This window comes from Parambassis ranga, chromosome 8, assembly GCF_900634625.1.
Source record: "Parambassis ranga chromosome 8, fParRan2.1, whole genome shotgun sequence".
NCBI classification, from domain to species: Eukaryota; Metazoa; Chordata; class Actinopteri; family Ambassidae; genus Parambassis; species Parambassis ranga.
The window spans coordinates 8505473-8520908 of record NC_041029.1 but is presented as its reverse complement, the minus strand read 5'-3'; the positions used below and the strand labels follow the sequence as shown (position 1 = coordinate 8520908).

Sequence of the window (15436 nt, the reverse complement as noted above, 5' to 3'; positions counted from 1 at the left end):
ATTATATTGTCTATAAATTAAGGGAAATTGCCTAGATATTGAGATTCTTAAATAATCGTATGCCTTCAGACTCTGCAGTGCTAAAGCTTAATTGTTTTTCTTCTCTTGTAGCTGCTTTAAAAAAATCTTGCCATTTGATTTGCTGTCAAAACAACTGACGCACTGGTCAGACTGGTTTGTGTCAGTGCTGCAGTGTTGGTAAAACAAACCTTGAAATCCTCAATGGGGGATCATGTATGTCTCAGGACCCTCCCCATGTGATGTGTATCTGCTAACACTGCTAATAGCTTTAAGCCTGGGAATGTCAGCTTCAGAGTTCTGTGCGTACATTTCTGTTACAGCAACACGGCACACCTTATGCAAATGTCAGCTCCGTCAGGGCTCTCTGCCTGAAATGGCTTCTGACAAACAGAGAGTCAGCGTGACTGACAGCGCAGCTCGCTTTAATCAAAGCCCTGTCGATGTTACAGTATAAAGACAGGCTAATTCATCTCTGCTGTGTACACTCGCTGTAATAGTACAGGCAGGAGAGCAAGTCAAAGTGGGTATAGCAGAGACAAATAGTGGCGGTTTGACTGGTCAAACAAGGTGCACACACACACACACAGAAGTTTCCATTACGTGCATTTCCTCTTTGTGACAGCTGCTTCACAAAAGCTGTCATTATTATAGTGATGCGTGCACTGTGAAAGATCAAATATTTAGGGAACACTTGAATGCAATGTATCCAACTTACAGAGCTGCTCCCAGACTACACAAAGACGGTAAATACTGTATAGTTCCTTGAGTGAGACTGAAGGAGGATGTGATAAAAGATGCAGAGCAGTGATACAGCCTGAAATCACTTTGGTTTCATTAGCAGAACAAAAAAGATCAGGGGGGGCCTGATTAATTATAGCAAGCTTATCACTGTGTAAACACAAGCTCACTGGCAGCTGATTATGAAATATATGTGCATAAATCTGACACGCTGGTTACAGACAATGGGTTGATGTGTCACAATAATCACATGAAAATGCAAAACAAGTCAGCCCTGCAGAGGAATGAAGATGGACTTTAAAGCTTTTCAGCTGCTGTTAATGAGCGGCACGACCTGTTGTGGTGGTTGCATACCAGTCTCGCCACAAAGTGTTATGCTATGAAGGAAATGTATAAGGTGTGTTGTCAGTGAAAAGGAATGATCCGCAATACAGGAAAAAGACTTTTCTGGAGAGACTCGTTCTCATTCTTGTCAGAGCTTCAGACGCCATCCGCCCGTCCGTCTCACCAGGCCCCGGCCATGGAGCAGGGGAACTGCACCAAAGTCTTCTTGTCACTTGCTGTGATTCTGGACATCGTCGGCCTCATTCTGTTCTTCATTGGAATCTTTGCACCTCTAAGTTTTTGGGACTTTTTCGTGCTATCCGGGCCTGTGCTGATCTTCTTGAGCCTTGTCTTGTGGATATTCTGGTACTTGGGGAACCTCACTGTGTCGGAGGAGGAACTCAACTTGCCCAAACAGGACATACTCTGACTGCAGTGTGAGTGAAGCTGGACATTTCTGGCTAAGGCTCCTGCCAAAACAGTCACATGAGAGTTGACTAGTTCAGATGAAGCAGAGGATTTAACAATGATTTTGCAACCTGTGGTTTTCTGGGAACACTTTGAGGTTTTGCCTTGTGAAGCATTTGTGGACCAAGGACCAGGGACACATCTCCTAGGAGAGGAAAAACTGTTTGACCCTTCAACTTTGGGGTAAAACCAACTTGTCATCGGACTGGACAGCAGCAGTTCCTGGTGGAATATATATTTCTTAGCACTTTCAAAAACTGTGCCATGATGATACAATGTGCCTTATTTGTCTCACCGTTTGCAAATTAATATTTATATTTCAACATGTATTTGCACATTCATGTACAAGTTCTATAAACCTTTGAAAGGTATAGGGAACTACTGACTGGTGTTTTCTTTGTGAAGCTGCTCCTCAGACTAGTCAAACCGGGTTTTTTTTGGTTGGTTTGTTTTAAAAAAGATCCACCCATTGTAAATGCTCTCACACACAGAACTGAATGGTGAAGCAGGAAGCAGTTGCCTTGAAAACTAATTACAACCATGTGCTGGTAGGATTTGCCAATTATCAATTCTCACCTAAAAGAAAAGTCACTCCTAAGACTGGATCAGGTTTGTGCACCACAACAGTAAGCGAAGAGAATGAAACTAATACTCCTCTTCCACGCCCAATTCTTCCCAGCTTTAATCAGCACTCAAAGCACCATTAGCTCCCTCAGACATGGAGAGTGTTATTAATGCGTCCATTTGGTTCCTGCCCCTGAGAGAGGAAATGGAGGAGAGGCGTAATGGGCTTCTCTCTTTGCAAAGAGAAATGAAAACCCTGCGGCTCAGGCTCCTCCTCTCCCCCGGGGACGCCGCCCTCTTTAATGTTTAAAACCCCTGAGTTGTCTTGATGGTATATGTCATTACAATCTTAATCACAAATTGTACACATCAATGCATGATAAGGCCTCCTGTGAGAGATGCAGGCTGTGAATAATGAATTAATAAAAGTTCAATATGAGCAGATGTGAGTCACAATGATGCAATTATACACAAAGTATAAATACACATAGTCTTTTAAGATGCCGTGCTTTTTCTTATTTCATTGTCATTCTGAATGTGCTGTTACATAAAGCTGGAGTCAACTGGGTGGCTCATATTGATATCCAGAGGAATGCTGTTATGAATAAGCAGATACATGCTTGTGTACTTTGGCTGCAGATAAATCTGTCTTTGGCAGGTGATGAAGTGATGATACTGTGTTTATTACCCTCAGCCTAAGAGCTTAAAATGGCTGATAACCTCGTGATGTCATCTTTGCAGGATTGGCAAAGGTGCATGTCTCCCTCCAGTGGTTGGAAGGGTTACAGATTTATTGTGAGTTTGAGTGGCAGCTCTGATGCCTGCGTCAAAATAGAAGGAAAATAAATGAAGACACATATTAAACTATTTTACCTTGTGTTTTTATTTTTTTTATTTTATTTTTTTACCTACACACCTACATATGTTGTAATGATATCACACATATAAATGTCAATCTTTAATCTTTTAATACGGTTGGGCTTTAGATTTTTTCAAAAATAGAAGAAAGCAGAAGACATACCACGTGCAAAACTGTGACAAAATTTGACCTAAAGGTCATAAATAAACATTTTAGTCATTGGATCATCACAGGACAGTGACCAAAAGGACCGGAGCAGTAGGAAGTGCTTCTAAAGACTTTTCTCAAAATGTCAAATTACATATTTTGTATAGTAGACCACCTTTTTTTCAATTCTAAAGAGCCACAAAAGCCGTGAATTTATTATTATTTCCACTAATTAAATGGCACATGTTCACTATTGCAAGATCGTTACTTAATGTATTACTTAATATTATATGAATTACTTAATATTACTTAATGTCCCCACGGGGATTAATAAAGTTAATCTTAATCTCAATCGCGGCTCTTTAAATAGCCTTTTTGATATACTAATGACGACTGAAAGCAGTTTTGACACAGTGCAGTCAGTATTCTCTTCTTGGTGTCCCTGTTTGCGCCTGATGACTTGACACCTGGTCAGAGAGGTGTTACCGTCTGATGGAGGCATTCGCCGGGTGCACGCGCATACGTGCACGCGCACAGACACCACTAGTGTTTACAAACAAGTGGCCTGCAGATGGCAGGGTCATTCACCCTGACAAGGCCTGCAGACAGTAACAGAGGATGCTGCTGTAAACACAGCGGGGCAATGCGAGGCAGGTCTGACTGTGTCACGGCAACGACAACTGTTTGTACTGGTTACACACAATCATTTAAAAAAGATAGCTAACCTCATCATTACATTGTAACAAGATGCTGCAAAGGGAGCGACGCGTAAAACCAGGCGTGGATTCTGTAGTGGAGGAGGAAGACCACCATCCAGGGTGGCTGTCCGCCGCTGCGTCGCACAGATGGAGGAGAATGACACCATTTCCTTCAATACTAGCGGTCGATCCTTGTTTTGGATGCACGGCTAGTCCGCGGTATCGATGCATGTTGCAGATTATCGACAATTTTTAGCTGCGGTGATTATGCCGATGGTTTGCACGTGTAGCCTGGTCGATCCCGTCCTTTGCTGTGCGCCACATCCGCCTTTTATTTCTATCCGAACAGCATATGCGCGTACTGCTACTCACCAACCGACCTTGAATGTGTCCTCGGATTAATTCTCGCATCTGATTGGTCGCGTTGAACAAGCCGCAGCAGCTTCATGAATTCTTATTGGTGGCGCACGCTGTCAGTCAAGCCATATCCGCCTCCTGCTCTGTTTGGTTGGATCTCTCTGCTACCCTTTCTCTCGGCGGTGGGTCGGAGCCGCTGTCCCTGGCCTCGCATGTTCCCCTCTAGATTCCTGTTTTGAATTTGATGCCCCTCTTGTAGATTTGCTCCATTTATACGCCTCTGAAGGGCCAAAGTCGGGCGTCCGTACACTGGTGTTTTTAGTCATCCCGGTATTTGGCGTTTAGAGGCTATAACCCGAACATGGCTGTGGTAAGCGGGTCGTCTGGGCCGGTTGCCCGGCTTGAGGGCCGTGAATTCGAATACATGATGAAAAAGCGCTCGGTGACCATCGGGCGAAACTCATCTCAGGGCTCCGTGGACGTGAGCATGGGCCACTCCAGCTTTATTTCGCGCCGGCATTTGGAGATATTCACCACCAGCGACGACGGCACTGGCAGCGGAGATTTCTACCTGAGGTGCCTCGGTAAAAACGGGGTGTTTGTAGACGGAGTGTTTCTCAGACGGGGCGCCCCTCCTCTGCAGCTACCACGGATGTAAGTTTCCCCTCTTGGTGAACATGTGGACGCCAGCTCCACTAGCCTCCCAGCTAAAGATAACAACATTGGGTTTATATTGGCTAGCAGGGTCAAGAGGACCACGTGTTTTAGCATGTTAGCAAGAACTCCGCATCCTGTTCCTATTGCCATTTTCTTTGTTGACATTCTTGTTAGCACCAGTGTTAATTAGCCTCCTGCATTCATTCCACATTCCATCCACTGGTTAACTTAGCCTTAGCTGCATTCCTTAGTGTGTATTGTCGCTAGCTTACCAGCTACTGGGACGCTATTGTTGATATTGACTGGTGGTAGTTGTTTTTTCTGTCACGTGGATGCCTTTAAGTCAGAAATGTATTCTCGTGATACTGTAAACATTCTTCACTGTGGTGGTGCCAACATGTCAGCTAACAAGTTAGCTGTAGCTTCTTGTGAATGGAGTTCTTCTCGACCCCTAAACGTAAACAAACCAGCAGGTCCCCGCCCTACCGACTCACAGCAGCATAACCCGAGGGCCCTTTGACCTCTATTCAAGTATTTCTAAGTCCTCATTGTCTGTGTACTTCATCAATAATTAATAATGTATCAAACAATGTTTACTTATTCATTGTAAACTTTAAAGCTAAGTTTGTTTTTGTTATTTTGCCAGAGATCGGTTGTGTTTCAAAGTTAAGTGTTGCAGTGGCAAGTTCCAGCCTGCACCGTGCCATTGTTTAACTTTTAGGATTGCTGATAATGTGCTGTTGTGTAATGTGTTTTTCTTTAAACAGACATTTATCACACAGTAAAATCTGCATCACTTCACCAATGTATTGTAAAACGTGGCATTTGTATTCCAGTAAACATTTGCTGTTTCATTTAGATGCAGGCCCTGTTGCTCAAACGGATACATTTAGCCTAAAAATAAGATGGGCTCCAAGTAGTTTCTTCAACAGAAACCAGCCCTAAGTTTACTCTTGATTATCAGTTCGATCATCATGTTTTCTGATGTGTTAGTACGCTATCTTTTCTCAGTGTTCTTTGTAAACGGAGTTCACCAAGAAAAAAGACATCTGAAGAACAGCAATGAAAACAATCCGCTGTTTAATCACTATCAGAAATAAGTGTTCTTGTGGCCTTCACATTTCTGTCAATTGCCTTCCTTAAACACACACACTCACACACAACACAACTGTTGTGGCTGTTTTTTGGAGACGTTACACTGGGTGGGACATAAACTAAAAATGAGGCCAACAGTGTAGTTTTGCAAAAAACAAAACAAATCCAAATTTAGTAATTGAATTTGATGTGTAATTCTAGCAATGAAAGCAGAGCTTGTCCACACACACAACTGAAACTACAAGCTATTTGTTTCAGACAGAAAAATAATATACGTTCCTAGGTTGTAGTGTAGACAAACCTACCAGCTTCTGTCAACACACTGGATAGACTTTGCACGCAGCTCGTAGCTCTTGTGCAATAGCTCAGTGTGAAACCACTTTCTTTTGCACTACACAAAGTCTGTTTGTTTTTGATTATTGACTTGATGTGTTTTTTTTAAATTGGCATTTTGCACAAAAATATTGTCTGCTGCATGTGTTTGAAAGTTTTAAGCTACATTTTGCACTGTATTTTACAACAATCAACACAAGAAGCAAGGAAGAAAAAGCTGTGGTTTCAATTCTATTATTGATCACACAAACTTCCTATAATTAGTCTGTATTAAGGGCACTTGACTTAGCAGTAGTTCACATGCTTTACTCTAATCCTCAAGCTAGAGTAGACCCTAAGAAGACCCTGTCTGCAATAAGATGGGTGCAGCGAAAGACTGACAGCGTGAGAGGTTGCTTGTATTCCAGGGATTCCTTTTTGGTGATGTAAACAGAGGGAACAGAAAGCAACAGCCTTCTCTTCCCCTTCCTCCCTCCCATCCCATCCCACCCCTGCCCTCCCTTCCCTGTCCTCTCCCACACCCACAAAATTCACCCCAAGTTGGTTTTCTTCCTGTCTTCTTTTGTTGACATTCTTGTTTGCAGGGAGGGTGGGGGGTTGAGAATCAAGTGAGAGCTTCCAGTCGAACAAGCTTTGTTTGTTGCCGTCCCCCTGCTTTTGCAGCGCAGCAACTGTGCTGTTGTGTTTTGGAGTTTGGGCCTCATTGTTCTTAGAAGAGAAAAATAGGGTGGTAGCTTGATAAAGGGGCTTCTGTGACTGCATGCCAGCATACAGAATGAGGGGGGGCAGGGGTAACATGAGTAAGATCCAGACTGTATATTGCATGTGCATGTGTAGCATTGGTTGGGTTAGATATTAATATTTCAAACCACCGCTGATGTTTATATGCACATGCAGTACATCTGTGTTCATTGACAGCAGGCTACAAATATTTCAGCAAGGTTATAAAGGAAGTGAATTGTGTTGAATATTTTATTATTTATTGATATATTTAGATTTCATTGTCCTCACTCTGTCAGCTCCAAGATGTGATGCTAGCATCTGATGCTATTTAAGGACCCTCCATAACTTTAATCAGATCTACAGAGAAGACTCAGCCCTTCCTGAAAGAGTGCAGCATACATAATGAAAGTGTCTCCCCTCTCCAGTCTGGCTCCAGGAAGTGTTTCAGTCTCCTCCTGAGAGAAGCAAAGCTAATTTGAGATGTAGGTGTCGGGGATACAGTTCTCTTCTCAGCAGATGCCAGCTCTGCGAGGGCCTGGCAGAAAAAAATGAAACAAACTTGCTGTGCCTGGCAGTCTTCAGCTAAGTGAAAACCAATGTGTGCCTGCGTCATCTCCAGGGTTTCAAGCAGCCCGATCCTAACAGTGGAGTTCTTTCTATTCAGCGGTATCTGTGGATGTTGCAGAGTTCCCTAACTGTTTCCCCTACAACATTGGTAATTCTGGTAAACATTGTGATGACATCCTGAGTATTTTAAATGCAAACATATTTTAACATCCAATCATCTGTAACTAGGGCAGAAGAATTGAAGATTAAAGTTTGATGTCTGAGCAATCCATGTAGTGCATCCTTTCACAATGCACTACTATACATTGGTCGTGTAAACAGCTAGGTTTAGTTGGATTATTGTGCAGATTGATTCAGCCAATCAGGTAGTCAGTATAAAGGTAAATTAAACAAATTAACGCCCTGCTGTTGTACCATTCAAACTAGCAGACAGATGTGTTATTTTCTAGCTATTTCTAAACAGTTCCTCTGTTATATTTTCAAAATGGCCGACCTCTCACTTGACCCAATAAGAGCTTATCCGCATCCTGAAGTAGCCAACAAGAGTCTCAGCTGAAAGGAAGTGCCAGTCCTTCTTTTGTTTAAAGACCACACCAATGGTGTTATAGTTCATATAGTGGTCTTTACACTACATATTTAGTATTGTACATGCTCGTAAACCAGCTAGCTGGCACACCTTTATTCATATCTAACGCTCTCAGCTCCAAAAACAACACTTTGCTCCTCAGATGGCTTCCTGTCTCAGTAGTCATCAACACGGCTCGCTGATTTGTATCAGTTTTGCGTTAATGAAGAGAAGGAAAATAACCTAGTTCACTGAGGGGAAACGGGGCATGCAGCAGATCCATCCTAGAAGCGAGGCCGATTTATGTTGAAGGAAGCCTCATTGGACCATCACTTAATCTGCAACAAGGCATTTAAAGGAAAATGGAACGAGTCCTTACCCTATTTTCAGCTGTGTGTTGAAAGTCATTCTGGAATATGTAGGAAGGCTCTGAGGATGTTTGGTATAGTAGAAAAGAGAAAATAAGTGCTTTGCTTATTATACAAGCTTTTTGCAGTTTACATTCTGTTGTGCTCCTGCTTCTGTCGTCTGGCAACCCTATAGATCAACCTAGTGTGATCAAATCACACTAGGTGACATTTCTGTTTACTGCTGTGATCAGAAAAGTATATTTCAACACTACTATCTAGAAAAAACCTGAAGCTGAATTTTTGTTGACATGGTGCTGAGGCTGATGCACTTCATGTCTTACATTTACCACTCTGCCTAATTTAGCTCTGTGATCCACTGAGGCCTCCACTCCCCCTCTGAAAACGGGGACATATCAGAGCGTCATAAAGCCGCTGCAATAGTATTTAAATTTGATTAAATTTCACAGGGGGAGAATCCGTAAATGGTTCTTCCACAGCTGAGGTTTATGTGGCGTTATCCGGTACTGATTCAATTTGCCTTCTGAAATGCTCTTCGTTCTGACGGGTGCAAAGCTACAGCTCAAAGAGTGTATGTTTGTTTTGTTTCTACAGGTGCACTTTTAGGTTCCCCAGCACAAACATCAAGATCACATTTACAGCCCTGTCCAGTGGAAAGAAGGTGAAGCGTGAGACGCCAGAGTCCCCAGTGAAACCAGTACAGCCCCAGATCTCCCCGCTGACCATCAACATTCCAGACAACATCGCTCACCTAATGAGCCCCCTGCCATCGCCTACTGGCACCATCAGGTACTCATTATTGCAAAAGTTGGCTCATATTCCAATGTCAACAACAAAAGAAGCAGCGTAACACATATATGAATATAATTGTCATTAAAAGTATAATAATGGTATGGAACATATAATTTGAAAATTGCCGTGAAGTTTTCTGCTGTGGGAGCACACGGTAAGAAAAGTCACTCCCACACCTCCCCTCGCTAACCTTGAGGTATCAGCTGACCTTGACATGGCCCCTGTATGGTGATCAGCTTAGGCTTAGTCTTTCGAACACAGAGCTCTGAGAGGAAGGCGGCTCCATCTCAGACTCTTAGATCCTCTCAAACCCTCATCACAGCCAGATGGCTGAAAAAAACAACATACACATCCTGGGTGAAGGTTAAATGGTAAAAGTGCGTTGACAAATAACCACCGGGAGTAATGACAGACAGCAGGTGCTGCACATGTGTGAGTCCGGGGGCACCGCTCCTTTTGTTTGGTTTACCAACATCTCCAGCATCCCATGAGGACAGAAACGGACATGGAATATGGAAATCTTCCTTTACATCAAGCCTTTTTATCCCCTAATTATTCAGAATTGATAATTACACTTGATTGTGGTTTCAAAAGTGATTGCAGACAATCTGGGAGGTACCATGATTTGCATAGACTTCGTGCCACTGCAGCAAAGGCATCGGATGAGCCAAAAAAGAATGTAGCTGTGTCCCTTTAAAGAAATACCAGGCTTGTAATATTTTAGGTTTAAGCCCTTAATCCAAATCTATTGTTGGATCTGGATTTTTATTTATTGATTTACTGTAAGTTATCTTTATAGTAAGGTTCCTGGCAGCTGATGTGTCTTGTTTTTTTTTTTTTATTCCTCTTGCAGTGCTGCTAACTCTTGCCCCTCCAGCCCGCGGGGCGCAGGCTCTTCAGGCTACAGGATGGGTGGTCGCATGGTCAGCTCTGCAGAGCTGCAGCTTATAAACGACAACTCCCAGCCTGAAAACGACAAAGAGGCCTCTGGAGGGGACAGTCCCAAGGTGAGGACTTAAGCTCAGTCTCAGTCTGTTTATCATGTTGGAGCGTGGTGCTGCATGTCTTCACCAGTTCTCTGCACTTTCCCCTGCTGATCAATTTTCTGCTTCTTCTTACATGCAAAATATATTCAGCCACATTTACTAATGATTATTATCATTATGGTTTATTCTGCGTTTATACTTTAGTTAATCAGGGTATAAATAATCAGAACACAAAATAATTTTCTAAAGACGCCTTCACAGGCCAGTCCTAATTGAGTGTAATAGTTCTGAATTGTGACTCTAAAGTTTCTACAGCTTTGCTCTCTGTGAATCATATGAAAAGGTTATTAATGGGGGGGAACTAGTGATCAAGTGATTAACATATTTCCTTTAGTTGGAAGACTTATCCATGTTTTAATCTGCTTTCCTCACCTCTACTCCACAGGACGACTCCAAACCTCCGTACTCCTATGCACAGCTGATAGTCCAGGCCATAACTTTGGCTCCGGACAAGCAGCTCACACTAAACGGAATCTACAATCACATCACAAAGAACTATCCTTACTACAGGACTGCAGACAAGGGCTGGCAGGTGTGGTTTCGCCTCCTCTTTATTTGTCACTGCATAGTTTTCCCTCTGAAAACGTAAACCATAACATCCACTGCGCCTTTCCTCTGTCACAGAACTCCATCCGTCACAACCTGTCGCTGAATCGTTATTTCATCAAAGTGGCGCGGTCGCAGGAGGAACCTGGCAAAGGTTCCTTCTGGAGGATAGATCCGTCCTCTGAGGGCAAGCTCATCGAGCAGGCCTTTAGGAAACGAAGGCCCCGGGGCGTCCCCTGCTTCAGGACCCCACACGGACCCCTCTCTTCCAGGTCAGGGTTTGCTTCATCCACTCGTAGTAAAGGGAAAAGTCTGAAAGGTGGATTTCACCATTTAAGCACATGTAAAAGCAGTGCTGTTCGAGCTTATTGTCTGAGACCATCCACGTGTGGAGACAAAGCACCTTTCAAAACCATTTGTTTCTGTTGAATTAATCTACATCTTTCCCCCTCTGCACTACAGAAGTGCTCCGGCCTCTCCCAATCACTCGGGGGTGCTCTCCGCTCACTCTAGCGGTGTCCAGACCCCTGACAGCCTATCACGAGAGGGCTCCCCGGTTCCTCTGGAGCTGGACACTTCCTCTGCTCCCACACCAGTGTCCACTGCAGTGGTCCAGCCAAAACTGGCAGTGATCCAGGAAGCACGCTTTGCACAAAACACACCAGGTATGAGACAGTTGCCGCATGAGAGTCCTTCTGTCTTTTGCACCACTTCTGTGGATGCAGTTTCTTGTTTTGTGTTTTTTTTCAGTGTCATGAAGGTGCACCTTGACTGCATACTCTTTGTGGATGTTAGGCTTCTTATGAATTTTATAGCCAATTTTGTGCTGGTTGGAACACTTTATGGTCCCTAGTTGAGGTCTTATTAAAAGTGTTTAGTTTCAGACAGTTTTGGAAAACAGCCTCAAATGTTACAATAGACGGTAAATATAGATACCTGTAGCTGTACTGTGATTAAGTTTGCAGGCTTACAATAACATGTTCCCTTTGCTTTGTCGCAGGCTCGCCTGTTAGCAACCAGCCGGTACTCATAGCAGTCCAGCGTCAGTTACCTCAAACCATCAAGCCAGTGACTTACACCATGGCCTCCCCAGTGAGCACCAGCACCTCCCAACCTGCTGTTCAGACTGTCCACGTCGTGCAGCAGGTCCAGACAGGGTCCCTGAGCCCCGCCGCTGTCATCGCCCAGCCAGCCACCATCCTCAAGAGTGAGCCGCAGGAGAACGGAGAGCACACAGAGGTCAAAGGTGAGGCAGTGGAATAGGATTGGAGGTCACTTCCTCGCTAAATTGTTCGCATCCTGACCCGTTCAAGTGAGGTTCTAAAGTGTAGTAAAAACATTTGTGTTCCTTTTCACAGTCAAAGTAGAGACGATTCCTACCATCACCTCTATAGGTGCCACTGGTCGCATCATCCAGAGCTCCCAGTCAGCCACGCCCCTGCAGACTGTTACCATAGTGCAGCAGGCCCCCATAGGCCAACACCAGCTGCCCATTAAGGCCATCACACAGAACGGCACTCACAGCATCACCACTGCCATCCAGGGATCCGCCATCTCAGGTGAGACACGCATGGATGAAGCCGATTTAACCCATACATATTGGTGAACCACAGTTTGAACAGCTCACTAAAATATTTCCTCCCCAACAGCTCCAGCTGTGGCGAGCCCCCTCCACCTGCTGGCAGCTCACGCCTCAGTCTCGGCCTCCCTCCCCACCAAACGGCAGAACGGGGACCAGCTGGTCAGCGAACAGCCAGATGTCAAGCGCATCAAGTCAGAGGATGAGACAGGCCCAGCCGCCGCGGCAGACTCAGACTTGTCAGCAGCTAACAACCAAGGTGGCAACTAGTCTGTTCAACCACACACCACACAACCCCCACCACTTTCTCACCCCTCCATCCACACCGTCTCTCTCTCTCTCGTCCCTGTTGTTTGTTTTGTTTCTCCTCCTTCTACCACTGACTCCCGAGGTGCCAAACGGAGAGGATTCTTTTCATTTTCAGTTTGGGTTATCTGTTCTAGAGCAGCAAAAGGAAAAAGTCCACCCCTTTAAAGACTGGATGTGAGTTGAGAACAAAATACAAAAAAAGGGGCAAAGAGGAACTTTATGGTATCCCCTGTGAGCCACTGAAACAGGAGAGGGACTAAAGCAAGACCACAGGAAGCCTTAACAACAAGTAACCCTTAAGAGCTGAACTTTGACCTCAAGTGATCCAACTGGAAGAGGCCGTGACTCAGCTCGGGCTGGATGCCACCTTTCTGTCGCATCTACCTCAGAGCAGATATGAGACTCCGGCAGCCAGCAGACAACATTGTTCCCTGACCTGACGGGATGCCCGCGGGCGACGAGACCAAGCAAGCAACGAGTGTGACGAGCACGGAATGGTTAGAATTGTTAACGAATAAATAAATAAACAGTTAGAAAGGGATCAACTCGGAGCCAATATTCCTGAAACTCTGGCAGCTAGCCTCTCACAATACTGACCTTCCTTAATCGCAGCTGTACGTAGATATGCAGTATTTTGTTGTTCAAAATGTGGAGCATAGGATTTTTTTATGTATTTTCACTTATCTAGACGAGTAATTTAATTAAAGGATGCGTACAAAATGGTGAGGTCAGTGACATTTCGGTAACTTAAGTTAGAAATCTCACTCACACTTTATGTGAACTTTTCTTTTCCCCGTTCGGTGAAACAGTGTAATAGTTTTTTCGTATTCTCCCCCCCCCCCTCCTCGTTCTGACATATCCATATGAAATCGTTTCGTTATACCTACATATTTTTAATACTTGCACAGATAACCGATATACAAAATCTCCATGTGTAGTTCCAGATGTTGACCTTGCATGTATCCGATAACGGAGAAGTCGTTAACTGTAAATTGAACAGAGGAGAAAAAAAAAGACATGCTTTGTCCAAACCAGACCTGCACTTGATTATTAAATGTTTGTGTTTTCATTTCACTTCCTTTTTTTCTTTTCGTTCACCCGCCTCTTCCTCCTCCTCCAACCTCCTGGTCCCTCTGGCTGTGTTGACGTTGTGGTGTTGGCAGATCCCTCCCCTCCTCCTCTTGCTTCATTATTTTGCTCTGTTCCGGCGACCTGGAGAGTCTGTTTTTTTTTTCTGATTGTACACGTTCCAAACAATAGTAAAAGAAAAAAATTGATGTTTGTTCTGCTTCAGTGGAGAAATGCTTTTTTTTAAATAAATTAATTTAAAGTCACTTTTTTTCTCTTTATCTCTTTGATTCAGCATTTAGATTTTGTAATGTCAATTTATGCATATAGATTTCATTGGCAGGCTGTTTGTAGTTCCAGTTCTCTCCACAGAGGGGCAGCACAGGAACATTTTTTTAGAGATGGAGCTGGCTTGGGAGGCAGATTACTTTTATTCCTCACACATCACAAGATGGTGTTATTCCAATGACAGGAACATTCAGATTTTTTTTTCTTTTGTTTTCTTTTTTTGGTGTTTGGACCAAAAAAGGAAAGATGATTAAAACTAAAACGTCATAAAAAAATACATAACAAACAAAACATATAATTGCATTAAACTTTCATGGAAGAGTTTCACTGAACTGAAACTCTTTATCTGATTGAATGTGATGAGGTTTTCAGATTAAAATCACACATGAGTCTGCAAGTACAAAAGGTTGCAGAGTTTGTTGTCATTTTTAAACACTGTTAAAAATCAGCTGATTCTGTGCAAATGAGAGAACCTCTCTAAATGTTTGGCATGCAAAACGCAACAGATCTGAAGTTATGAAGCTGTGTAAAAATTTGTGTGGTGCTGTTCAGTGCTCATGTTCGGATGTGTTTTTGGGTAAACAGACGCCCCGGCGATGCTGAAACAATTATCCAGGCTGCACCCTGCAGAGTTCCAACATTCCTCCTTTGTGTCAGAGGAGCTAAATAAAGCCGCAGCCAATGAAGGTGTTTCCTCACTTTTCAGCTGCTACACAGGCCAACGCTGCACATCGTTATTGTGCAAAAGTTTAAAGGCTTTACTTCCTGCATCAGGAGAGACACCTTGCTCCTCACAGACTTGACTGTAACAAGCTCTGTGGGCTCTGATCCTCTGGCTCCTGTCAGTGCCATATGTACACACACTAGCAGAAGCAGAGGAAAATGATGTGACAAAGAAGCAACAGCAGCTGCATTTTAAACACTGGAGATAAAAAAAATAGGATGTAGGATGGGGGAAGATTGGCATTATCAACACATTTGTGTTGCCTCCGCTGCTGGCTGTGTAGGTGGAGTCTCCATAGAAACCAGAGCTTGTTGCGACTGCCTGTATCAAGTGTTGATACCCTGGAAGCTGGAAGGGCTTAGAGAGATGATGAGCGGAGAGCCATCTGCCAATGAAGCTAGAAAAACGGCCTGATTTTTTGAAGTATCCCTTCAGACGTCAACAAACACCTTAACAACTGGAGCCTGGTGTCTTTTATTAGCTCGTCTCAGGTCATGAGGCCGCTTTGCTGTTTGTTCATTCCCAGAGGAAAACTATTCCAGGACTCTAATCCTCTGACAATATCTTGACTGCAGCTCCTTAAAGCTGCTGCTTTTTTTT

The 15436-nt window shown here is 43.8% G+C and overlaps 1 protein-coding gene across 1 annotated transcript; it reads left to right on the top strand.

Annotated features, from left to right (window-relative positions):
* The first annotated feature begins 4355 nt into the window (after positions 1-4355).
* Positions 4356-13659, top strand: foxk2b (forkhead box K2b). Its single transcript, XM_028412487.1, has 9 exons — positions 4356-4830; positions 9079-9273; positions 10130-10283; positions 10708-10854; positions 10947-11140; positions 11331-11533; positions 11869-12114; positions 12227-12427; positions 12518-13659. Exons 1-9 carry the CDS (start codon positions 4538-4540, stop codon positions 12715-12717), a joined length of 1833 nt encoding a protein of 610 aa, XP_028268288.1. The 5' UTR covers positions 4356-4537; the 3' UTR covers positions 12718-13659.
* The last annotated feature ends 1777 nt before the right edge of the window (positions 13660-15436 follow it).

Coding starts and splice junctions, on each gene's coding strand:
- foxk2b (XM_028412487.1), top strand. CDS start 4,538: ATGGCTGTGGTAAGCGGGTCGTCTGGGCCGGTTGCCCGGCTTGAGGGC. Junction 10,284..10,707: donor CTGGAGGGGACAGTCCCAAG/GTGAGGACTTAA, acceptor TCTACTCCACAG/GACGACTCCAAACCTCCGTA. Junction 12,115..12,226: donor AGAGCACACAGAGGTCAAAG/GTGAGGCAGTGG, acceptor TCCTTTTCACAG/TCAAAGTAGAGACGATTCCT.